The following is a 27,676-nucleotide window of genomic DNA, read 5'->3' on the forward strand; positions in this document are numbered from 1 at the left end:
ATTCACCCCTCTCTCACACACACTCACACTCACATTCACACACTCACCCCTCTCTCACAGACACTCACACATTCACCCCTCTCTCACACACACTCACACTCACATTCACACACTCACCCCTCTCTCACAGACACTCACACATTCACCCCTCTCTCACACACACTCACACTCACATTCACACACTCACCCCTCTCTCACACACACACTCACACTCACACATTCACCCCTCTCTCACTCACACACTCACCCCACACACACACACACACACTCACCCCTCTCTCTCATACACACACACTCACACATTCACCCCTCTCTCTCATACACACACACTCACCCCTCTCTCTCATACACACACACTCACCCCTCTCTCACACACACTCACACATTCACCCCTCTCTCACACACACTCACACATTCACCCCTCTCTCACACACACACACACTCACACTCTCTCACACACACTCACACTAACACACACTCACCCCTCTCTCACACTCACACACACACTCACACTCACTCCTCTCTCTCACACACACACTCACACTCACCCCTCTCTCACACACACACTCACACATTCACCCCTCTCTCACACACACACTCACACTCACCCCTCTCTCACACACACTCACACTCAACCCTCTCTCACACACACTCACACTCACACATTCACCCCTCTCTCACACACACACTCACACATTCACCCCTCTCTCACACACACACTCACACATTCACCCCTCTCTCACACACATTCACCCCTCTCTCACACACACACACACACTCACCCCTCTCTCACACACACTCACACATTCACCCCTCTCTCACACACACTCACACATTCACCCCTCTCTCTCTCACACACACACACACACACACACTCACCTCTCTCTCACACACACTCACACTCACCCCTCTCTCTCACACACACACACTCACACTCACCCATCTCTCATACTCACACTCACACATTCACCCCTCTCACACACACACACACTCACACCTCTCTCACTCACACACCCCTCTCTCACAGACACTCACACACTCACCCCTCACACACACACACTCACACCTCTCTCACACACACACTCACCCTTCTCTCACACACACACTCACCCTTCTCTCACACACACACTCACACTCACCCCTCTCTCACACACACACTCACACATTCACCCCTCTCTCACACACACACTCACACTCACACATTCACCCCTCTCTCACACACACACTCACACTCACACATTCACCCCTCTCTCACACACACACACACACACTCACCCCTCTCTCACACACTCTCACACTCACCCCTCTCTCTCACACACACTCACACTCACCCCTCTCTCACACACACACTCACACATTCACCCCTCTCTCACACACATTGACCCCTCTCTCTCACACACACACACACTCACCCCTCTCTCACACACACTCACACATTCACCCCTCTCTCACACACACTCACACATTCACCCCTCTCTCACACACACTCACACATTCACCCCTCTCTCTCACACACACACACACTCACCCCTCTCTCTCACACACACACACATTCACCCCTCTCTCACACACACTCACACTCACCCCTCTCTCTCACACACACACCCCTCTCTCTCACACACACTCACACTCACCCCTCTCTCCCACACACACTCACACTCACCCCTCTCTCACACTCACACACACACTCACACTCGCCCCTCTCTCACACACACTCACACATTCACCCCTCTCTCTCACACACACACACACTCACCCCTCTCTCACACTTACACACACACTCACACATTCACCCCTCTCTCACACATTCACCCCTCTCTCACACACACTCACACACTCACCCCTCTCTCTCACACACACACTCACACTCACCCCTCTCTCACTCACACACACACACACACACTCACACATTCACCCCTCTCTCACTCACACACTCACCCCTCTCTCACCTCTCTCACACACACACTCACACCTCTCTCACACACACACTCACCCCTCTCACACACACACACTCACCCCTCTCACACACACACACTCACCCCTCTCACACACAATCACACTCACACATTCACCCCTCTCACACACACACTCACATTCACACACTCACCCCTCTCTCACACACATTCACCCCTCTCTCACTCACACTCACGCACTCACCCCTCTCTCACACACACTCACACATTCACCCCTCTCTCACACACACTCACACATTCACCCCTCTCTCACACACACTCACACTCACACTCACACACTCACCCCTCTCTCACACACACTCACCCCTCTCTCACTCACACACTCACACTCACCCCTCTCTCACTCACACTCACCCCTCTCTCACACACACTCACCTCTCTCACACACTCACACTCACACACTCACCCCTCTCTCACACTCACACACACTCACCTCTATCTCACACACTCACCCCTCTCTCACACTCACACACTCAACCCTCTCTCACACACTCACACTCACAGACACACACACAAACACTCTCACGCACACACTCATACACACTCTCACAGACAGACAGACACACACACACACCCCTAACACTCACACACACACTCACGCTCCTCCCACACTCACACACAGGCACACTCACTCACACACAGGCACACTCACAGACACACAGACACACACAAACACTCTCACACAAACACTCTCACACTCTCACACTCCTCCCACACACTCACTCAGACTCACTCACACATACACACTCCCCCCTCCCCCCACTCACACCCCTCTCACACACACACTCACACACTCACAAATACTCACACTCAAACACTCACACTCACTCAAGTTTAGACATACTCACTCATGCAGACACACACACACAGACAGACACACACACAGATACTCACACACACCCTTCACACTCACTCACACACAGACTCACACACAGACACTCACACACACAGACTCTCTCACACACACACACTCAAACATTCACACTCATTCACACATACACTCACTCAAGTTTAGACATACTCACTCACACATACACATACTCGCTCACAGTCACACACTCCCCCCCTCCCCCACCACACACACTCCCCCCACACACACCCCTCTCACACACTCACTCACTCACACATGCACACTCACGCACGCTAACTCACACACACGCTCACTCACACACACGCTCACTCACACACACGCTCCAGCAGTAGGGGGTTCACTGGAAAGTGATTCGCACCACACCCTAGAGAGTTTCTCACCTTCACTGCTCCTCCTGGTACAACAACAACCTGCACGGACTGCTGCAGACGGGGAGATGGGAGTTGTTTGCATATTGTTCGGGACAGACTGTTGATCACACCTGGGGTCTTCTTGGTCTCTGTGGCTCAGTATAACTCAAGGCATTTACTCTCTGGGAGAGTGGCTGGATCAGGTCACCTCTAAGGCGTCTTATTTCTAAAGAAAAAAGCCCCAACCTGTTCATTCTTTGTGAGAGTCGGATGTCAGACACGAACTCCAAGCAGTAACAGGTAAATCTCAGGCACAGCTGACAGACAGTCTCCGCTCACTTTGTTTCAATAGGTAACCCTTGAGCAGATTCAGTGTTAATGTAATAGTTATCATGGAAATAACAGGATCCCTCCTCCTAGAAAAGCCTCTAACAGACATTTCAAGGATAGAATTCAGAAGGTGGTGGAGGCGGGGTCATTGAATATTTTTAAGGCGGAGATAGATTCTAGTTAGGCAAGGGAATCAAAGGTTAATGGTGGTAGATGGGAGTGTGGAATTAGAAACACAAACTGATCAGCCATGATCTTATTGAATGGCAGAGCAGGCGAGAGGGGCCGAATGGCCTACTCCTGCTCCTAATTCATATGTTTGTATGATTTCTTCACTGAAGGAATGATTCCACGGTCCCAGAAGGGAGCTACAATCATAGAGTGGATTGATCAGAAAATCAGGGCTATTGTGTCACGGTCCAACTGAAATCTATGTTTCCTGTAAGTGCGATTTTCCATTGGGAGCTCAGAATTTCAGGATTACCCCAAAAGCCTACATATGGAGCTCCTTTTTTTAACTTGTCTATTCATTCATAGGAATGTGGGCATCACTGGCCAGGCCAGCATTTATTGCCCATCCCTAATTGCCCTTGAGAAGGTGGTGGTGAGGTGCCTTCTTGAACTGCTGCAGTCCATGTGGGGTAGGTACACCCACAGTGCTGTTAGGAAGGGAGTTCCAGGATTTTGACTCAGCGACAGTGAAGGAACGGCGATATAGTTCCAAGTCAGGATGGTGTGTGACTTGGAGGGGAACTTGCAGGTGGTGGTGTTCTCATGCATTTGCTGCCCTTGTCCTTCTAGTTGGTAGAGGTTGCGGGTTTGGAAGGTGCTGTCTAAGAAGCCTTAGTGCGTTGCTGCAGTGCATCTTGTAGATGGTCCACACTGCTGCCACTGTGCGTCGGTGGTGGAGGGAGTGAGTGTTGAAGGTGGTGGATGGGGTGCCAATCAAGTGGACTGCTTTGTCAGGCAGCATCTGTGGAGAGAGAAAGACAGTTAATGCTTCAGGTCGACGACCTTTCATCAGAACAAATCAACAAGGTGCACCTCAGTGCATTCTTACCAATAATGATAACACCTTCACACTGATTGAATGGTCAGTAATGGCCAGGTTTCCAATTATAATGTACATTTATCTCCATTATCTTCGCAGTCCCTTTTAATTCTGTCAATCTCCATTAGTTACCTCATTGCACATCTTGGTACCATCCCCAAATTATACAGTATTGTTTGAAACAGTTGGACGTATTGTTCCATGTGACTAGGCCACATGTGACTAGACTGCCTGTGAGTACAAAGAACAAAGAACAAAGATAATTACAGCACAGGAACAGGCCCTTCGGCCCTCCAAGCCTGCGCCGATCCAGATCCTCTCTCTAAACATGTCGCCTATTTTCTAAGGTTCTGTATCTCTTTTCTTCCTGCCCATTCATGTATCTGTCTAGATACATCTTAAAAGACTCCATCGTGCCCGCATCTACCACCTCCGCTGGCAATGCGTTCCAGGTGCCCACCACCCTCTGCGTAAAGAACTTTCCACGCATATCCCCCCTAAACTTTTCCCCTTTCACTTTGAACTCGTGTCCTCTAGTAATTGAAACCCCCACTCTGGGAAAAAGCCTCTTGCTATCCACCCTGTCTATACCTCTCATGATTTTGTACACCTCAATCAGGTCCCCCCTCAACCTCCGTCTTTCTAATGAAAATAATCCTAATCTGCTCAACCTCTCTTCATAGCTAGCGCCCTCCATACCAGGCAACATCCTGGTGAACCTCCTCTGCACCCTCTCCAAAGCATCCACATCCTTTTGATAATGTGGCGACCAGAACTGTACGCAGTATTCCAAATGTGGCCGAACCAAAGTCCTATACAACTGTAACATGACCTGCCAACTCTTGTACTCAATGCCCCGTCCGATGAAGGAAAGCATGCCGTATGCCTTCCTGACCACTCTATTTACCTGCGTTGCCACCTTCAGGGAACAGTGGACCTGAACACCCAAATCTCTCTGGACATCAATTTTCCCCAGGACTTGTCCATTTACTGTATAGTTCACTCTTGAATTGGATCTTCCAAAATGCATCACCTCGCATTTGCCCTGATTGAACTCCATCTGCCATTTCTCTGCCCAACTCTCCAATCTATCTATATTCTGCTGTATTCTCTGACAGTCCCCTTCACTATCTGCTACTCCACCAATCTTAGTGTCGTCTGCAAATTTGCTAATCAGTCCACCTATACTTTCCTCCAAATCATTAATGTATATCACAAACAACAGTGGTCCCAGCACGGATCCCTGTGGAACACCACTGGTCACACGTCTCCATTTTGAGAAACTCCCTTCTACTGCTACTGTCTGTCTCCTGTTGCCCAGCCAGTTCTTTATCCATCTAGCTAGTACACCTTGGACCCCAAGCGCCTTCACTTTCTCCATCAGCCTGCCATGGGGAACCTTATCAAACGCCTTACTGAAGTCCATGTATATGACATCGACAGCCCTTCCCTCATCAATCAACTTTGTCACTTCCTCAAAGAATTCTATTAAGTTGGTAAGACATGACCTTCCCTGCACAAAACCATGTTGCCTATCACTGATGAGCCCATTTTCTTCCAAATGGGAATAGATCCTATCCCTCAGTATCTTCTCCAGCAGCTTCCCTACCACTGACGTCAGGCTCACCGGTCTATAATTACCTGGATTATCCCTGCTACCCTTCTTAAACAAGGGGACAACATTAGCAATTCTCCAGTCCTCCGGGACCTCACCCGTGTTTAAGGATGCTGCAAAGATATCTGTTAAGGCCCCAGCAATTTCCTCTCTCGCTTCCCTCAGTAACCTGGGATAGATCCCATCCGGACCTGGGGACTTGTCCACCTTAAAGCCCTTTAGAATACCCAACACTTCCTCCCTCCTTATGCCGACTTGACCTAGAGTAATCAAACATCTGTTCCTAACCTCAACATCCGTTCTGTCCCTCTCCTCGGTGAATACCGATGCAAAGTACTCGTTTAGAATCTCACCCATTTTCTCTGAGTCCAAGCATAACATTCCTCCTTTGTCCTTTAGTGGGCCAATCCTTTCTCTAGTTACCCTCTTTCTCCTTATATATGAATAAAAGGCTTTGGGATTTTCCTTAACCCTGTTTGCTAAAGATATTTCATGACCCCTTTTAGCCCTCTTAATTCCTCGTTTCAGATTGGTCCTACATTCCCGATATTCTTTCAAAGCTTCGTCTTTCATCAGCCGCCTAGACCTTATGTATGCTTCCTTTTTCCTCTTAGCTAGTCTCACAATTTCACCTGTCATCCATGGTTCCCTAATCTTGCCATTTCTATCCCTCATTTTCACAGGAACATGTCTCTCCTGCACGCTAATCAACCTCTCTTTAAAAGCCTCCCACATATCACATGTGGATTTACCTTCAAACAGCTGCTCCCAATCTACATTTCCCAGCTCCTGCCGAATTTTGGTGTAGTTGGTCTTCCCCCAATTTAGCACTCTCCCTTTTGGACCACTCTCGTCTTTGTCCATGAGTATTTTAAAGCTTACGGAATTGTGATCACTATTCCCAAAGTAGTCCCCTACTGAAACTTCAACAACCTGGCCGGGCTCATTCCCCAACACCAGGTCCAGTATGGCCCCTTCCCGAGTTGGACTATTTACATACTGCTCTAGAAAACCCTCCTGGATGCTCCTTACAAATTCTGCTCCATCTGGACCTCTAACACTAAGCGAATCCCAGTCAATGTTGGGAAAATTAAAATCTCCTATCACCACCACCCTGTTGCTCCTACATCTTTCCATAATCTGTTTACATATTTGTACCTCTATCTCACGCTCGCTGTTGGGAGGCCTGTAGTACAGCCCCAACATTGTTACCGCACCCTTCCTATTTCTGAGTTCTGTCCATATTGCCTCACTGCTCGAGTCCTCCATAGTGCCCTCCTTCAGCACAGCTGTGATATCCTCTTTGACCAGTAATGCAACTCCTCCACCCCTTTTACCTCCCTCTCTATCCCGCCTGAAGCATCGATATCCTGGGATATTTAGTTGCCAATCATGCCCTTCCCTCAACCAAGTCTCAGTAATAGCAATAACATCATACTCCCAGGTACTAATCCAAGCCCTAAGTTCATCTGCCTTACCTACTACACTTCTTGCATTAAAACAAATGCACCTCAGACCACCAGTCCCTTTATATTCATCATCTGCTCCCTGCCTGCTCTTCCCCTTAGTCACACTGACTTCATTATCTAGTTCCTTACAGGCTTTTGTTACTACCTCCTTACTGTCAACTGACCTCAATTGGTTCCCATCCCCCTGCCACATTAGTAGGTGGCCCGTGACTCGGTTGCCTCTGATTAGGCCACCCGTGACTAGGCTGCCCACGACTAGACCACTGCCGGTGACCAGACTGTTGCTTGTGACTAGGCCACGGCCTATGACTAGGCCGACTGTGACTAGGCTGCTTGTGATTATAGGCCACTGCCAATGATTAGGCCGTTGCCTGTGACTAGGCCGCTGCCTGCGACCAGGCCGCTGTTTGTGACTAGGTTGCATTTGATCCATAAAGTTGATGTCATGTTGACAGAAACACTTTTTTTTGTCTCTGACCTAGGATATGAAAGTAGAATTGTTGGACCAGTTCCAAGGTCAGCTGAGTGAACTGCTAGACAAAGCTATAGAGGAATCCATTGAGTACCACTCACACTATAAGCAAGTGACCAAGTCCCAGGAGTCAGAACACGGAAACAGGTACAGAGAGCTCCTTGAAGAGCTTTGTGTCGTCGTGGAGTTACTAGGAGGGTGTTACTGTGGTGGGCAACCAGTCTGACAACTCAGGACATAACTGCCGCCAGTTAATGTGCACACCTCTCAAAGAGCTCCTTGAGCCGGAAATTCCTGGTAACCTGATCTGCCACCTTGAGTGTGGTGGGGTGGGTCATCCAGCTGCCAGTCTGCCCTGACTTCGACCCCATCCCAAATCCCGGGGAAGTGGGCATTTGCATAAAGGGCTCATGCAGCCACACCATTTACAGCACTAACGTGTTCTCCGGGTGAGGGATGGGTGCAGGAATGTCAGAGTGACAACCCGCCATTCCATCGAGGGTGGGGTCTTCATCCTGTCACTCTGGCTGAGGTCAGCAAATGCAGCACAGAGCAGGATCACGTCTGTATGGGTCAGATACACACTGAGCTGCTGGCAATCTTGTGTTTCAGTTGTGTGCCTCTTTCTGTCACTGTTCTTTTATTTTTGTCAGTCTTTGTGTGTTAATGTCTGTCTGTGTGTCTTAGTGTCTGTCTGTGTGTTGGTGTTTGTGTGTGTGTGTGTTAGTGTCTGTATGTGTTAGTATCTGTGTGTGTGGGTATTAGTTTCTGTGTGCGTTAGTGTGTGTGTACATACAGATTAGGAGCAGGAGTAGGCCACTCGGCTCCTCGAGCCTTCTCCACCATTCAATATGATCATGGCTGATCTGATTGTAACCTCGACTCCACATTCCCGCCTACCCCCAATAACCTTTCACCCCCTTGTTTATCAAGAATCTATTTACCTCTGCCTTAAAAATATTCAAAGACTCTGCTTCCACCGCCTTTTGAGGAAGAGAGTTCCAAAGACTCACGACCCTCTGAGAGAAAAAATTCTTCCTCATCTCTGTCTTAAATGGGCGACCCCTTATTTTTAAACAGTGACCCCGAATTCTAGATTCTCCCACAAGGGGAAACATTCTTTCCATATCCACCCTGTCAAAATCCCTCAGGATCTTATATGTTTCAATCAAGTCGCCTCTTACTCTTCTAAATTCCAGCGGATACAAGCTTAGCCTGTCCAACCTTTCCTCATAAAACAGCCCGCCCATTCCTGGTATTAGTCTAGTAAACCTTCTCTGAACTGCCTCCAATGCATCTACATCCCTCCTTAAATAAGGAGACCAATACTGTACACAGTACTCCAGATGTGGTCTCACCAATGCCCTGAATAGCTGAAGCATAACCTCACTACTTTTGTATTCAATTTGCCTCACAATAAATTATAACATTCTATTAGCTTTCCTAATTACGTGCTGTACTCCAGGGAGAATGCTGTCACTGAGACTGCCCTCAATGCAGCCCAGCCTCTACCAGTCATGGATGAGCTGGACATACAGCCAACCAAATCGGAACTCAGTGATGCCATTGATTCCCTAGCCAGCGGAAAAGCCCCTGGGAAGGACAGCATTACCCCTGAAATAATCAAGAGTGCCAAGCCTGCTATACTCTCAGCACTACATGAACTGCTATGCCTGTGCTGGGACGAGGGAGCAGTACCCCAGGACATGCGCGATGCCAACATCATCACCCTCTATAAAAACAAAGGTGACCGCGGTGACTGCAACAACTACCGTGGAATCTCCCTGCTCAGCATAGTGGGGAAAGTCTTTGCTCGAGTCGCTCTGAACAGGCTCCAGAAGCTGGCCGAGCGCGTCTACCCTGAGGCACAGTGTGGCTTTCGTGCAGAGAGATCGACTATTGACATGCTGTTCTCCCTTCGTCAGATACAGGAGAAATGCCGTGAACAACAGATGCCCCTCTACATTGCTTTCATTGATCTCACCAAAGCCTTTGACCTCGTCAGCAGACGTGGTCTCTTCAGACTACTAGAAAAGATCGGATGTCCACCAAAGCTACTAAGTATCATCACCTCATTCCATGACAATATGAAAGGCACAATTCAACATGGTGGCTCCTCATCAGAGCCCTTTCCTATCCTGAGTGGTGTGAAACAGGGCTGTGTTCTCGCACCCACACTTTTTGGGATTTTCTTCTCCCTGCTGCTTTCACATGCGTTCAAATCCTCTGAAGAAGGAATTTTCCTCCACACAAGATCAGGGGGCAGGTTGTTCAACCTTGCCCGTCTAAGAGCGAAGTCCAAAGTACGGAAAGTCCTCATCAGAGAACTCCTCTTTGCTGACGATGCTGCTTTAACATCTCACACTGAAGAATGCCTGCAGAGTCTCATCGACAGGTTTGCGTCTGCCTGCAATGAATTTGGCCTAACCATCAGCCTCAAGAAAACGAACATCATGGGGCAGGATGTCAGAAATGCTCCATCCATCAATATTGGCGACCACGCTCTGGAAGTGGTTCAAGAGTTCACCTACCTAGGCTCAACTATCACCAGTAACCTGTCTCTAGATGCAGAAATCAACAAGCGCATGGGTAAGGCTTCCACTGCTATGTCCAGACTGGCCAAGAGAGTGTGGGAAAATGGCGCACTGACACGGAACACAAAAGTCCGAGTGTATCAGGCCTGTGTCCTCAGTACCTTGCTCTATGGCAGCGAGGCCTGGACAACGTATGCCAGCCAAGAGCGACGTCTCAATTCATTCCATCTTCGCTGCCTTCGGAGAATACTTGGCATCAGGTGGCAGGACTATATCTCCAACACAGAAGTCTTTGAAGCGGCCAACACCCCCAGCTGAGACACACTACTGAGTCAGCGGCGCTTGAGATGGCTTGGCCATGTGAGCCGCATGGAAGATGGCAGGATCCCCAAAGACACATTGTACAGCGAGCTCGCCACTGGTATCAGACCCACCGGCCGTCCATGTCTCCGTTATAAAGACGTCTGCAAACGCGACATGAAATCGTGTGACATTGATCACAAGTCGTGGGAGTCAGTTGCCAGCATTCGCCAGAGCTGGCGGGCAGCCATAAAGACAGGGCTAAATTGTGGCGAGTCGAAGAGACTTAGTAGTTGGCAGGAAAAAAGACAGAGGCGCAAGGGGAGAGCCAACTGTGCAACAGCCCCAACAAACAAATTTCTCTGCAGCACCTGTGGAAGAGCCTGTCACTCCAGAATTGGCCTTTATAGCCACTCCAGGCGCTGCTTCACAAACCACTGACCACCTCCAGGCGCGTATCCATTGTCTCTCGAGATAAGGAGGCCCAAAAAGAAAAAAAAGAATTACGTGCTGTACCTGCATACTATGTTTTTGTGATTCATGCACTAGGACACCCAGATCCCTCTGCATCTCAGAGCTCTGCAATCTCTCAACATTTAGATAATATGTTTCTTTTTTATTCTTCCTGCCAAAATGGACAACTTCACATTTTTCCACATTATACTCCATTTGTCAGATCTTTGCCCACTCACTTAACCTATCTATATCCCTTTGTAGCCTCCTTATATCCTCTTCCCAAGTTACTTTCCTACCTATCTTTGTGTCATCAGCAAATTTAGCAACCATGCCTTCCGTCCCTTCATCCAAGTCATTTATATAAAATTGTCAAAGGTTGAGGTCCAGGCACTGATCCCTGTGGCACACCACTCGTTACATCTTGCCAATTAGAAAATGACCCATTTATGCCTACTCTGTTTCCTGTTAGCTAACCAATCTTCTATCCATGCCAATATGTTATCCGCTACACCATGAGCTTTTATTTTCTGTAATAACCTTTGATGTGGCATCTTATCAAATGCCTTCTGGAAATCTAAGTACAATACATCCACTGGTTCCCCTTTATCCACAACACATGTTACTTCTTCAAAGAACTCCAATAAATTGGTTAAACATGATTTCCCTTTCACAAAACCATGTTGACTCTGCCTGATTACCTTGAATTTTTCTAAATGCCCTGCTATAACATCTTTAATAATAGCTTCTAACATTTTCCCTGAGACAGATGTTAAGCTAACTGGCCTGTAGTTTCCTGCTTTCTGTCTCCCTCCCTTTTTGAATAAAGGAGTTACATTCGCTATTTTCCAATCTTATGGAACCTTCCCCGAATCTAGGGAATTTTTGGAAAATTAAAACTAACGCATCAACTATCTCACTGGCCACTTCTTTTAACACCTTAGGATGCGGTCTTGTCAGCCCGCGGCTCCAACAATTTGTTCAATACCACTTTCCTGGTGATTGTAATTTTCTCGAGTTCCTCCCTCCCTTCCATTTCCTGATTTACAGCTATTTCTGGGATGTTACTTGTATCCTCCATGGTAAAGACCAATGCTAAATACCTGTTCAGTTCACCTGCCATCTCCTTATTTTCCATTATTAATTCCCCAGACTCACTTTCTATAAGACCAATGCTCACTTTGTCAACTCTGCTCTTTTTTAAATATCTCTAGAAACTCTTACTATCTGTTTTTATATTTCTAGCTAGCTTTCTCTCATACTCTAATTTTTCTCTCCGTATTAATCTTTTAGGTCGTTCTTTGCTGCTTTTTATATTCTGTCCAATCTTCTGACCTGCCTCCCATCTTTGTGCAATTATATGCTTTTTCTTTTAACTTTGATACTATCTCTAACTGTTTTAGTTAACCACGGATGGCGGGTCCTCCCCTTGGAATTTTTCTTTCTCGTTGGAATGTATCTATTCTGTGTATTCTGAAATATCCCCTTAAATGTCTGCCACTGCATCTCTATTGACCTATCCCTTAACCTACTTTGCCAGTTCGCTTTAGCTAGCTCTGCTTTCATGCCCTCATAATTGCCCTTATTTAAGTTTAAAATACTAGTCTTAGACCCACTCTTCTCTCCATTCTCCACTCTTCAATCATATTATGATCGCTACTGCCTAGGGGCACCTTCACTATGAGGTCATTAATTAATCCCATCTCATTGCACAATACCAGGTCAAGTATAGCCTGCTCGCTGGTTGGCTCCAGAACGTGCTGTTCTAAGAAACTATCCCGAAAACATTCTATGAACTCCTCATCTAGGCTACCTTTGCCCATCTGATTTTTCCAATCTATATGTAGATTAAAATCCTCCATGATTATCGCCGTACCTTTCTGATAAGCACCCATTATTTCTTCCTTTATACCCTGTTCTACTGTGTGGTTACTGTTAGGGGGCCTGTACACCACTCCCACAAGTGACTTCGTCCCTTTATCATTTCTCATCTCGACACAAGCTGCTTCTATATCCTGGTCTCCTGAACTTAGGTCATCCCTCTCTATTGTGCCAATACCATCATTAATTAACAGAGCTACCCCTCCACACAGTGTGTGTGCGTTCGTGTCTGTGTGTGTTCATGTCCGTTAGATATTGGGAGGAACTGTAAAGAAAGACAGACACCATGATGTCCAGATCACATGATTAATGACATCATCACAGACTGGGCATGCTCATAACATACTACACTGCTTCCCCCTTTTAAAAAATGTAATAAGTTATTTATAGGTACACTAACTATCCACCTTCAAAAACAAACAAATCTTTTGATAATATGCACACGTGGCAAAGTAACAATTGACTTTTTTCTTTAAACAATATCTATAAATCAAGTCTAACAGCTGGATTATAAAGTCTTCCTGATCTTCTCTCAGGTTTCGGTGTAGATTCAGCTTTTGGACTGTTTGGTTTCAGTTCAGGATTTACAGAAGATCTTGTTTCTTTTTCCGAAACTGATGCTTCAGACACCAAAATCTGAACTGGTTCACACTCTGGTAAAAGCTCGCTATGAAGTAGGTCATGCTCAAATTTTGGATCACACTCGCTGGGATCATGTGATCCACATGGATAACTCATAACGTTGATTGTGAAATGGTTTCAGTTCCTTGTCTGTACACCAGTCAAACTCCGTCCAACCATTCAAAGTCTGTTCATAGACTCTTTGTCGGTCTTTGGGAGTTTCAGCTGCAATTTCAGCTGCAGTGATTGGAAAGTCATCATCTACTACCCCGATTGTGAAGATTGCCCTTCACAGTTTACTTCTGAGTCCTCATGTGACAAACGTGACAGTGTGTCAGCGATAGCATTCTCTTTTGAACTGTGATATTCAATGTTTTGTCGTACTATGAGAGAAGTACAGCCACCGCTGCATCCTTGACGCTGTCATTGTCAGTATTACAGACTTTGGTCCCAGAATAGCTACTAGGGGTTTATGATGATCTGTTACTAGCGTGAAGTTTCTGTCCAACAAAAACCGGGGAAACTTTTTGATTCTGAAGATGATTCCAAGTGCTTCCTTTTCTATCTGAACGTATTTACGTTCACTCTTGGTGACAGTACACAACGTGAATGATCTGGGCTTCTCGTGACCATTATCCATGACATGACTGATCACTGCTCTAACTCTATCGTTTGAAGTGTCACATGCTAGCGTCAGGTTATGATTTATGTTGTAATAAATGAGTAGTGCATCACTGGTCAAGCTTCTCCTACATGCATCATAAGCATCTTGTGCTTTAGACCATTCCCATTTCACTTCTTTTTCAACAACTCATGTAGTGGAGCGAACACTGTTGCAAACTCAGGGAGAAATCGTGAGTAGTATTGGACCATGCCTGGAAAAGATCTAAGCTCAGACACATCTTTTGAATTTGGGGCATTGACAATAGCGTCTATCTTCTCTTTCACTGGCTGTAGTCCTTTTTTATTAATTTTCAAGCCAAGGTTCACTACCTCAGATTACACAAGGTCACACTTGCTTCTTTTCAACTTCACATCGTGATCATTGAGCCTTAATACTTCATCCAACACTTGAAGATTCTCTTCCTCTGTTGCAGTCTTGATCAACACATCATCCTGATCACACAAGCAATGTGGCGCTCCTTTCAAAATCTTATCCATTGTAACAGGATTTTTGGAGAAGACTTCACACCGTAGGGTAGCTTCCTGTAGGAGTATAACCCCATGTGTGTGTTTATTGTGAGATCCTGCTGCCTGTCTCGAGTCACATTGAGCTGTGAAATAATCAGGGGACAAATCCAACTTTGTGAATAGCTTGGATCCCGTTAACTCCACAGACAAATCTTGGGAGGTCGGTAATGGATACTGCTCATCACCCACTGCCTGGTTGATGGCGACTTTGTCTCCACATAGTCTTACAGTTTTATCTGACTTGGGCACCACTACAATTGGGGTTGCCCAATCACTGGTCAGTTTTCACTAGGACACCGCTCCTCTCTAGCTTTTTAGTTCCATTTCAACCTGGGCTTTGAGAGCATAAGGAACTGGCCTAGCCTTGCAATGTACTGGTGTTGCATCAGGCTTAATTTGGTTGAGTGCTTACTCAACAACGATGCCTTCACAGCTGCCCTTGAAAATGTTCCTGTAACTATTCAATAGCTGTTCATGCTTCTTGGTCGTCTCAACTTGGAAAACATGCTTCCAGTCTAGCTTCAGCTTGCAAAGCCAGTCTTTGCACATTAATGTTGGTTTCAGTGCCACAATGTACTCACCAACTGTTTGACTAATTCTCTGGTTTCTGATTCCAAATTTGTAGCTTTCCGCTATCTCTAGTGGATTCGGATTAAAATGTGTCTCCAACTAAGTGATGATTGTTTTGAGTGACGTCTTCTGCCTTGTTGTGAACAAAAAGGTTTGTCAGTGTGCCATACACGTCTGGGCCAATATTCCTCAGCAAAATTGCTTTCTTGCGCTCAAGAATTGCCTTATTCTGAGTCTGTGGCTCTTCACTTTCACCTTCACGTTCTAATATATTATTAGTTCTGAAAAACATGCCCATTCTTTCAATATATGAACTGAATGGTTCTCGAGTTCTATCATATATTCTTAGACTTCCAATGTATCCTGTGACACAGCCATTTTGTCCCATTTTCAAATGTAACAGTAAACCCTTTACTGTGCTGTCTGTAACAGTGATACAGAAGCTAAGTTAGCCCAATCGGAACAAACTTACCAAAGCCAATGCCTTCAGTCATTGAATCCAATGGACACTAGGACCCTGCAGAATCCATTCAACTGAATACAGTCACATGTTTTCAGAAGCAACCAGGCTCAACACAATCTAGTTGAAAATCCTCACCATCTAAGCAAGTAGGAGCGAGCTTATTTTGTTCATCACAGGCTCTACTGCCATTTGCTGCAAAAATATTTGCACTTTAATCCCGTTTCATCGCCAAAATCTGTTATATATTGGGAGGAACTTGTAAAGACAGACAGACACCAAGATGGCCAAATGACATGTTTAATTATGTCATCACACACGGGGCATGCTCATTACATAGAAATACATTACAGTGTTCGTCTGTGTGTGTGTTGGCTAAATTTTATGGGCCCCCCCTGAGATGGGTTTGGAGGAGGGGGATTGCCCATAGAATTGCAACAGGAGGTGGGGGGCGGAGGGTCCGTCACCTCCCTGTCATCTCCCCGTCACTGCACAATTTTGTCAGGGGCAGGTTAGGCTGATGACGGCCTTCCCGCCCAGAGGCCAGTTGAGGCCCTTATGAGGCCTATAATCAGCCATTTAAGGGCCTCTTCCCGCCAGTGCTGGAATTAAGCCAGCAGCGGCAGGGGATGTGGGCCTCTGCCACGCGGGATGGTCGCCCAGTAGAGCGAGGCCCCCTCTCTGCAGGCTTGGAGGGGGTCCCTCCTCCGTGGGCAATCTGTGGTCTACTGAGGGCCCTCTCCAGCAAACACCTCCATGTATTCCCCCCCCTCCCCCGGTACCCAGCATTCACCCTGTGTGTGTGTAAGTGTCTGTCTTTGTGTGTTGGTGTCGGTGTGAGTAGTAGTGTTTGTGTGTGTTGGTGTCTGTCTTTCTGTGTGTTAATATTTGTGTGCGTGTGTGCGTGCCTCCATCTCTTTGAATGCCTTACTCTCTGCTTGTACATGCCTCTATTCTCTGTCTGACCCTTGCTCTCTCTGTCTGTGTCTCTCACTTTCTCTCTCACCTTCTCTCTCTCTCTGTGTCTCTCACCTTCTCTCTCGGTCTCTCTCTCTCTCTCTGTGTCTCTCACCTTCTCTCTCGGTCTCTCTCTCTGTCTGTGTCTCTCACTTTCTCTAACTCTCTCTCATATTTCCCCTTCCCTTTTATCAATTGGCTCTCTTTTTCTCTGTCCCTCTTCGTATTTGTCATGTCTTTCTGTTTTTTCTCTCTCTGCATACCTTTCGCTCTCCACTGCTCTCTAACATTCGCCTCCTTTTCACCATCTCTCTTGTATTTCTCCTTCCTTCACTCTCTCATCGCCCTCCCCTCACTCGCCTTCTCTCTCTCCCCCCATTAACATTTTGCACAGAATTGCAGTGTTTAATATTGCTGATGAGGTGGGTGCACTTTTAATGACATCATCTTTGTCCTAAGGGGTGAGAAACTTGCAACAGAGAAAGAAAAGATCTTTGTGAATCGCCGTTCGATGCTGGAGTAAGTACGAAAAGGTTTTACTGTGAACACAAACATTTCTGCACTTGCATCAAATCGGTCTGTCTGCTGTCTTACTCGAGACAGAATCCCTGTGTATTTTAGATGGGTTTTTATAATGTTATCACCAACAATAAGTTCTATCCAGACCTCATTAGATAAAAGCCAACATTCCATCTGCCTTTTTAAGTTTTTTTTGTATCTGGCCCACCAGCTTTTTCATGATTTCCGTACTCGGACTCCTAAACCTTTCTGCTCCTCCAGAATTCCCAGCTTCTCCCCCTTTGGAAAATATCCAGCTAATTCTGTTGCTGTCTGCATAAGATTCCAGGACCCCCACCAAGACTCCCTGTGAGGGAGACCACTGGGCAACTTTCAGTTGCCACCCACAGCGATGGCTCCTCAGTGCCAAGTATGGCTTACCCATTGGCAAACACTTGTATGTCATTATCATGGCATACGGGCAGGAGGGTCAGTAACCAGAGGGCACAGGTTTAAGATCTGGAACGCGCTGCCTGAAAGAGCAGTGGAAGCAGATTCAATAATAACTTTCAAAAAGGAATTGAATAAATACTTGAAGGTAAAAAAAAAATTACAGTGCTATGGGGGTGGGGGTAAGAGCTAATTGTATGGTTCAAAGAGCTGGCACAGGCATGATGGGCTGAATGGCTTCCTCTGTGCTGTATCATTCCAATCGGACACAGAGGGAGTCAGGGGATAATGTGGGGTGGGGGGGGGGTGCGGGCGAGAAAGTGGAGTTGAAGTAGATGATCAGCAAATGATCGTATTGAATGGCGGAGCAGGCTTAAGGGGCTGAATGGCCTACTTCTGTTCCTCATTCTTCTGTTCTTATTCTGATTCTAGGAGGAGCACAGGATAGTAGGAAGGAGGAAGAGTCAGGCACTGTTTAAGGAGGTGACCCTCACCACATATTATCCCTGCACCCCCCCCCCCCCCCCCCCAATTGGAGAAATGGATGGCACAGGCCCTACTAGGAACTTTGTGAGCAGAGGTGTATTGGAGCAGAGCACTCCACCAAGAGGGGACCTCCGCCTGAACTGCAACTTTACTCAATTCTTGTATCATTTCAGGCAGGCTCAGGGTAGCACTGCAGTATTGATTCAGGAGGCAGGGTGGGGCTGCATTCAGTCACAGGAAAGGTGGCCAGTGTCAGGGGCAGACATTCTCAAAGAGTGGGACAGAGATCACACTTACACCCCTCAGTGCAAGCTGCCTGATGGGGAACTCAGTGAGTTAAACCCTCTCCCAGCTCCGTCAGGGCAATTAGCTGCATCAAATGCTGTGCTCTCATTTCCAAACACCTTACTCCCAATTTACACTGGATTTGCAACTTTTGAGTACCGATGGGCATGCAAATGAACAGTCTCACAAAATACTGGTGTTTTCCGCTAAGCGTTGCGTTAATGAACACGGCATGAACTGCGCAAACACCAGCGCTCCTCACCACCTGGAATCCCAGAGCCGCCCAGCAACCGGGGCCCCTCACCTCGCGGAATTCTGGAGTCACCTGGCAACCAGGGCTCCAAATCCCAGGCTACAATCAGCAGGCCTTTGACTGCTCCTGGGCCCTGCTGGCATGTGAATGGACAGAAGCTGGTGTCCTTCCTGTGGACTGCCTGCTTATGCAAAAGATTTCTGCGCAAAGTCAGTCCTCACCTGATGTGTGAGTGGTGTTAAGTTCTGATCGCAAATATCCAAAGGGCAAATTCTCCTGTGCTTGGTGCCCTTTCCAGGATGCCAAACAGAAAATGGTGGTGAGCCAATGATGCCATCCTCAATACACAGGCCTCGCACCTCTGACCACAGGCTGAGTGCATTGCATTTAGTTACATCGCAAAGAAATATGGCTATTAATTGGAACTAGGGTCAAGTTACTTCATTGCTGCCTATGCCCAGCAGTTCTGCATTGAAATGGAAGCTTCCTCATGAGCTGCACCTCCTGTGACAGGATGACTGCAGCTTCCTTGCGACTTGCCCCAGGGTCACCTGGGCCCGGAAGTAACACAGCACGATCCGGGCTGCCCAAACACTGCTGGAAAAAACATTCCAAACGCAAGCAGCAGCAAACCTGAGCAAATCGATCGCAATAATTAGCACCAAACTGCAGGCCCGAGCAGCATGGCAACTACCCAAGAGTCCTGGTGGGCTCAGGAACATCTCAGTGGAGTGCCTTTCAAAAAAGGTGCTACGCAAACACAACTTTCGACTGTTATGACCTGGGGACAACCGCAAAGCTCTTTTCCAGCCGATGAAGTACTTTGTGAAGTCCGGTCACTGTTGTAATGTAGGAAACACATCAACCAACTTACACACAGCAAGATCCCACAAACCGCAATGAGATAATGACTCGATTATTGATTTCAGTGATTTTTTTGGCAGAGAAACATTAGCCAGGACACTAGTAATAACTCCCCTGCTCTTCTTCAAAATAGCATCATGGGAACTTAGACATCCACCCGAGAGAGCAGACAGCACCTCAATTTAACATCTCACTCAAAAGACAGCACCTCCGACAGTGCTGTGCTCCCTCAGTACTGACCCTCCGACAGTGCAGCACTCCCTCAGTACTGGCCCTCCGACAGTGCAGCACTCCCTCAGTACTGGCCCTCCGAAAGTGCAGCACTCCCTCAGTACTGGCCCTCCGAAAGTGCGGCGCACCCTCAGTACTGGCCCTCCGACAGTGCGGCGCACCCTCAGTACTGACCCTCCGACAGTGCGGTGCTCCCTCAGTACTGACCCTCCGACAGTGCGGCGCTCCCTCAGTACTGACCCTCCGACAGTGCGGCGCTCCCTCAGTACTGACCCTCCGACAGTGCGGCGCTCCCTCAGTACTGACCCTCCGACAGTGCGGCACTCCCTCAGTACTCACCCTCTGAAAGTGCAGCACTCCCTCAGTACTGACCCTCCGACAGTGCGGCACTCCCTCAGTACTGACCCTCCGACAGTGCGGCGCACCCTCAGTACTGACCCTCCGACAGTGCGGCACACCCTCAGTACTGACCCTCCGACAGTGCGGCGCACCCTCAGTACTCACCCTCTGACAGTACGGCACTCCCTCAGTACTGACCCTCCGACAGTACAGCACTCCCTCAGTACTGACCCTCCGACAGTACAGCACTCCCTCAGTACTGACCCTCCGACAGTACAGCACTCCCTCAGTACTGACCCTCTGAATGTGCAGCACTCCCTCAGTACTGACCCTCCGACAGTACAGCACTCCCTCAGTACTGACCCTCCGACAGTACAGCACTCCCTCAGTACTGACCCTCTGAATGTGCAGCACTCCCTCAGTACTGACCCTCCGACAGTGCAGCACTCCCTCAGTACTGTACTAGAGTGTCAGCCTGGCTTATGTGCTGAAATCTCTAAAGTGGGATTTGAACCCACAACCTTCTGACTCAGAGACGCGATTGTTACCATGGCTGTCTCTCGAATGTTTCAAAAATCACTTGTGTTGTGTTGCGGGAGGGTTTGGAGGTGAGTGCAGATCAGCTGATCTCCATGTTTGGAACACACTGTCCCATGATTCACTGGCTTTTGGTATTCCTGTGTAAATCCACTCACTGTGTCTGTTCTTTTCTAGTGAACTGTTTGAGAGCCCCCACATTCGGACAATATATCATATGTTCATCGCTCTGTTGATTGTCTTTGTTGTCAGTACAATGGCGGTTGAATTCATCGACGAGAGCAGGTGAGAACACTGAGCACAGGCGGAATCTACTACTTGCTGTTAACATCTAGGACATAAAGGCCCCGATTATTCTCCCTCCACCTTTTCCCCAGTGTACACTGGGTGGGGCATTGTTCCCCATTGCCTGAGCGGAGCTCAGCTGAATGCCAGGCTATTCCCGGGTTCGGCTGGTGTACGACGCCTGGGCAGACACTTGGCAGACAAGTGCCTGCAATTGGGTGGAGGAGGGCCGATGGAAGCTATCACAGGCCTTAAAGGGCAGCACAATTGCCTGGCGTTGTTTTTGGGCAGCTAGGCGTGGCAAGGAACAGCATCAGATGGGTCGCCACCCCAGCAAGAGCAGCCCTACTCTAAACATGGTGCTTCCCTCAGGTGAGTGACAGGCTGCCTCGGATCTGAAGGGCAGCCTGTGACCTCTGACACCCAGCTTGCTCGGGTGTAACTGGGTAGGGCTCTGCCCAGGAGAACACCAGCAAATGGCAAAGAGCAGTAAGATGACGCTTCTGGACATTCTGCAGCCTATTTCAGTGCTGTGCCAGTGTCAGGCAAAGCCACAACCTCCTGACTGAGGCTGAATCTTGAATCTTTCAAAAAGGATGCACCAGCATAAGGGTGACCAAACACATGAATTAATTGAGGGGTTCGGGTGGTTTATATATAGATTAACAGATACCCGGGAGTGAGTTACGACTGGAATCTAATCGAGGGATTCGGGGGGTTTATATATCGAATAACAGATCCCCGGGAGTGAGTTACAGACTGGAATCTAATTGAGAGGTTCAGGGGGGTTTATATATAGAATAACAGATACCCGGGAGTGAGTTACAGACTGGAATCTAATTGAGAGGTTCAGGGGGGTTTATATATAGAATAACAGATACCCGGGAGTGAGTTACAGACTGGAATCTAATCGAGGGGTTCGGGGGCTTTATATATAGAATAACAGATACCCGGGAGTGAGTTACAGACTGGAATCTAATCGAGGGGTTCGGGGGGTTTATATACAGAATAACAGATACCCGGGAGTGAGTCACAGACTGGAATCTAATTGAGAGGTTCAGGGGGGTTTATATATAGAATAACAGATACCCGGGAGTGAGTTACGACTGGAATCTAATCGAGGGATTCGGGGGGTTTATATATCGAATAACAGATCCCCGGGAGTGAGTTACAGACTGGAATCTAATCGAGGGGTTCGGGGGGTTTATATATAGAATAACAGATACCCGGTGTGAGTTACAGACTGGAATCTAATTGAGAGGTTCAGGGGGGTTTATATATAGAATAACAGATACCCGGGAGTGAGTTACAGACTGGAATCTAATCGAGGGGTTCGGGGGCTTTATATATAGAATAACAGATACCCGGGAGTGAGTTACAGACTGGAATCTAATCGAGGGGTTCGGGGGGTTTATATTTCGAATAACAGATACCCGGGAGTGAGTTACGACTGGAATCTAATCGAGGGATTCGGGGGGTTTATATACAGAATAACAGATACCCGGGAGTGAGTCACAGACTGGAATCTAATTGAGAGGTTCAGGGGGGTTTATATATAGAATAACAGATACCCGGGAGTGAGTTACGACTGGAATCTAATCGAGGGATTCGGGGGGTTTATATATCGAATAACAGATCCCCGGGAGTGAGTTACAGACTGGAATCTAATCGAGGGGTTCGGGGGGTTTATATATAGAATAACAGATACCCGGTGTGAGTTACAGACTGGAATCTAATTGAGAGGTTCAGGGGGGTTTATATATAGAATAACAGATACCCGGGAGTGAGTTACAGACTGGAATCTAATCGAGGGGTTCGGGGGGTTTATATACAGAATAACAGATACCCGGGAGTGAGTTACAGACTGGAATCTAATTGAGGGGTTCGGGGGGTTTATATATAGAATAACAGATACCCAGGAGTGAGTTACAGACTGGAATCTAATCGTGGGGTTTAGGGGGGTTTATATATAGAATAACAGATACCCAGGAGTGAGTTACAGACTGGAATCTAATTGAGGGGTTCGGGGGGTTTATATATAGAATAACAGATACCCAGGAATGAGTTACAGACTGGAATCTAATCGTGGGGTTCGGGGGGTTTATATATAGAATAACAGATACCCAGGAGTGAGTTACAGACTGGAATCTAATTGAGGGGTTCGGGGGGTTTATATATAGAATAACAGATACCCAGGAGTGAGTTACAGACTGTAATCTAATCGTGGGGTTCGGGGGGTTTATATATAGAATAACAGATACCCAGGAGTGAGTTACAGACTGGAATCTAATTGAGGGGTTCGGGGGGTTTATATATAGAATAACAGATACCCAGGAGTGAGTTACAGACTGTAATCTAATCGTGGGGTTCGGGGGGTTTATATATAGAATAACAGATACCCAGGAGTGAGTTACAGACTGGAATCTAATCGTGGGGTTCGGGGGGTTTATATATAGAATAACAGATACCCGGGAGTGAGTTACAGACTGTAATCTAATCGTGGGGTTCGGGGGGTTTATATATAGAATAACAGATACCCAGGAGTGAGTTACAGACTGGAATCTAATCAAGGGGTTCGGGGGGTTTATATATAGAATAACAGATATCCAGGAGTGAGTTACAGACTGTAATCTAATCGTGGGGTTCGGGGGGTTTATATATAGAATAACAGATACCCAGGAGTGAGTTACAGACTGGAATCTAATTGAGGGGTTCGGGGGGTTTATATATAGAATAACAGATACCCAGGAGTGAGTTACAGACTGGAATCTAATTGAGGGGTTCGGGGGGTTTATATATAGAATAACAGATACCCAGGAGTGAGTTACAGACTGGAATCTAATCGAGGGGTTCGGGTGGTTTGTATATAGAATAACAGATACCCAGGAGTGAGTTACAGACTGGAATCTAATCGAGGGGTTCAATGGGGTTTATATATAGAATAACAGATACCCAGGAGTGAGTTACAGACTGGAATCTAATCGAGGGGTTCGGGGGGTTTATATTTCGAATAACAGATCCCCGGGAGTGAGTTACAGACTGGAATCTAATCAAGGGGTTCGGGGGGTTTATATTTCGAATAACAGATCCCCGGGAGTGAGTTACAGACTGGAATCTAATCGAGGGGTTCGGGGGGTTTATATATAGAATAACAGATACCCGGGAGTGAGTTACAGACTGGAATCTAATCGAGGGGTTCGGGGGGTTTATATATAGAATAACAGATACCCGGGAGTGAGTTACAGACTGTAATCTAATCGTGGGGTTCGGGGGGTTTATATACAGAATAACAGATACCCAGGAGTGAGTTACAGACTGGAATCTAATTGTGGGGTTTAGGGGGGTTTATATATAGAATAACAGATACCTGGGAGTGTGTTACTGGGTTTCAAGCGGTGTGTTTGTTGAATAAAAAAATCTGCTAGTATTTCTTGTTCCATTCATGTGGATCCATTGAAGGGACAATTCTGGACATCACTCTGCCATTGATGTATTGGCTCTGTGCTCCATGATTTTGGTTCAGGCAATGTTTGGCCAAGTGCCCTCTCTCTGTGCTCTAAGACTGTCTAATTCTGTCGCTGTCTGACAACACTGTCTACTGTTCTGTTGAACTGAGAGGTTTGAGGATCGAAGTCTAACTTTCTTCCTTTCTCCTTTCAGGCTGATCCTTGAATTTGACCTGCTGGTTTATGCTTTTGGAAAGTTTTCCACAGTGTTGACTGTCTGGAGTTGCCTCTTCCTGTACACTCTCGTAATCCCATACAAAGCACTGAACATGTGGGGAAGCTCGTATCACCTGGTCAGATATCCTCGCCTCTATACGCTGGCCCTTGGGTTGGTGATTGTGCTGTGCCAAGCCTGTGTCCTAGGATTCTATCCCATCTATGCTGTCATTCAGTATGAGCTGCCTCCAGCCTCACGGTTCATTGTGATACTTGAACAGGTACAGCCCACATCTTTACTGCTCTGTAAATACTCCAGTGGCTTGTCATTTAGTGTCAGGGTTTGTCACACAAATCATAGACATTTAGAGCACAGAAGGAGGCCATTCAGCCCGTCATATCCGTGCCAGCCAACAAGTAGCCATCCAGCCTAATCCCACTTCCCAGCTTTTGGTCCATAGCTTTGTAGGTTACGGCATTTCACGTGCATATCCAAGTACTTTTTAAATGTTATGAGGGTTTCTGCCTCTACCATCCTTTCAAACAGTGAGTTCCAAATTCCCACCACTCTCTGGGTGAAAAGATTTCCCCTCGAATCCCCTCTGAACCTTCTACCTCTTACCCTAAATCTATGCCCCCTGGTTGTGGACCCGTCAACCAAGGGGAATTGGGCTTTCCTATCCACTCTATCTAGAACCCTTGTAACTTTATACACTTCAATTAGGTCTCCCCTCAGCCTCCTCTGTTCCAAAGAAAACAACCCTAACCTATCCAAACATTCCTCATAACTAAAATTCTCCAGTCCAGGCAACAGCCTTATAAATCTCCTCTGTACCCTCTCTAGTGCAATTACATCTTTCCTACAGTGCAGTGACCAGAACTGTACACAGTACTCCAGCTGTGTCCTAACTAGTGTTTTATTACAGTTCCAGCATAACCTCCCAGCTCTTATATTCTATGCCTCGGCTACTAAAGGCAAGTATCCTGTATGACTTCTTGACCACCTTATCTACCTGTCCAGCCACCTTCTGGGGTCTGTGGACAGACACTCCAAGGTCCCTCTGTTCCTCTGTCAATTTAGATCCAGCAATAAATTATGGGGATAATGTAGCATTGAGACTTACACACAGGGAACTGAATCACACACACCCCTGACACCAAGTACCAACTCTCGTGCACACACACACACTTGACTACTTGTGTTCTTTGTAAACAAGACAGGATGTCAGTCAGCAAAGACCTTCAATAGTTATTTCCTGTCCGGTCTGTCAGACACATGCACTTCCCAGCAAGAAAGTCAATATCTTTGAGGAGCATGAACCTTGCTAAGGTTTTCCGCCCCACCGCTGGTCCTGAGCCTAATTGTTCCCCCTCCCACTTCTGTCTCCTGAATTGGCCCAGAGCAGAAACAAAGCTGAGACCTGGTGCTGTCCAAGGGCCAAACATGGAGCAGGTGTTGCATTCCTGTTGTGACCCAGGAGAGGGGCTCCGAATAGCATTTTATCAACGAGCATTCAAGCACAATTGAAGTGGTGGTAAAATGGTTAATTGGATTTCTTGTTCAACAGATTCGTTTTGCGATGAAGAGTTACTCTTTCATCCGGGAAAATGTTCCAAAAGTGCTGAACGCAAAACTGAAGGAAGGTAAGGATCGAACTCACAGCGATCCACATCGCTGAACACAAATCAGCATCGACTGGGTCTCCACGAGGCACAATCACACCTCAGCTTCAAACACAGCTCAGATGGTGGGGGCCAAAGTCTGTAAGCTGTGAGCTCACAGGGTGCTTGATGAAATCAGGTTCTACTGGTGCAAAACACTCACACATCTGGGTCTTACTGTGAAGTTAGAACAATGTAGAGGGAGCTTTACTCTGTAACTAACCCTATTGTTTTTAAATATGGCCCTTCTACCTCAGGTCATTATCATTTTGTCGAGGGGGGCCTTTATTCGTTAGGACCCCTCTGTGTGTATTTTAAATAAATAACTCTCCAGGCACCCGATCTCGGCTTCCCGCCTCTTGGTCGACCCCTTCGCGTACTCCTGACAAAAGACACGGATGTGAGTCTTGCCCACATCCCACCATAGCCTCAAGGAGGGGAAGCCCCCCCCGCTTCCTTCTCCAGTCGGCCCAGAATCGACGGAACGAGTCCCGGAATCGCTCGTCCTCCAGCAGCCGGTTGTTAAAGTGCCAGTACGCGGACCCCGCCCGCGTGCGGAGCGGAGTGAACTCCGCCCACACCAGGCGGTGGTCCGAGCACGGCACCAGCCGCATGGAGGCCGCCGAGACGCGGGAGACGTACGCCTGCGAAATGTAGAGGCGGTCGATTCGGGACCCTCCTCCTCCAGACCTCCACGTGAAGGCGCTGGAGTCGGGATGGAGATTCCGCCAGATGTCCACCAAGTTAAAGGAGCTGATCAGTCCCCTCAACTTCTCCGCCGATGCTTGGCCGCGCTGGGGACCGGAGCATTCCCCCACCACGAGGGTACAGTTAAAATCCCCCCCGAGGATGATGCACTTGCCACTATCGATGGAGCTCAAGAGAGCGGACACTTCTTCAAAGAAGCGCGCTTGCAACGCGCCGGGCCTGGGCGCGTACACGTTCACAAAGTGGAGCGGCACGCTACCCAGGCGAACGGCAAGGTGGAGCAAGCGGCCCGGCACTAGCTCCTTGACCCCCAAGATC

General features: G+C 47.5%; 1 protein-coding gene across 1 annotated transcript in view; it reads left to right on the forward strand.

Annotated features, from left to right (window-relative positions):
- Nucleotides 1-27,676, forward strand: part of LOC137358526 (sterol O-acyltransferase 2-like) — an 86,668-nt gene that overhangs the window by 21,510 nt on the left and 37,482 nt on the right. Inside the window, exons 4-8 of the mRNA XM_068024443.1 lie at nucleotides 8,142-8,278; nucleotides 17,558-17,617; nucleotides 21,219-21,326; nucleotides 24,987-25,269; nucleotides 26,557-26,632. Of these exons, the coding sequence (XP_067880544.1) occupies nucleotides 8,142-8,278; nucleotides 17,558-17,617; nucleotides 21,219-21,326; nucleotides 24,987-25,269; nucleotides 26,557-26,632 (664 nt within the window). The remainder of the gene's footprint in view (nucleotides 1-8,141; nucleotides 8,279-17,557; nucleotides 17,618-21,218; nucleotides 21,327-24,986; nucleotides 25,270-26,556; nucleotides 26,633-27,676) is intronic.

The sequence above is a fragment of the Heterodontus francisci genome, chromosome X (genome assembly GCF_036365525.1).
Source record: "Heterodontus francisci isolate sHetFra1 chromosome X, sHetFra1.hap1, whole genome shotgun sequence".
NCBI classification, from domain to species: domain Eukaryota; kingdom Metazoa; phylum Chordata; class Chondrichthyes; order Heterodontiformes; family Heterodontidae; genus Heterodontus; species Heterodontus francisci.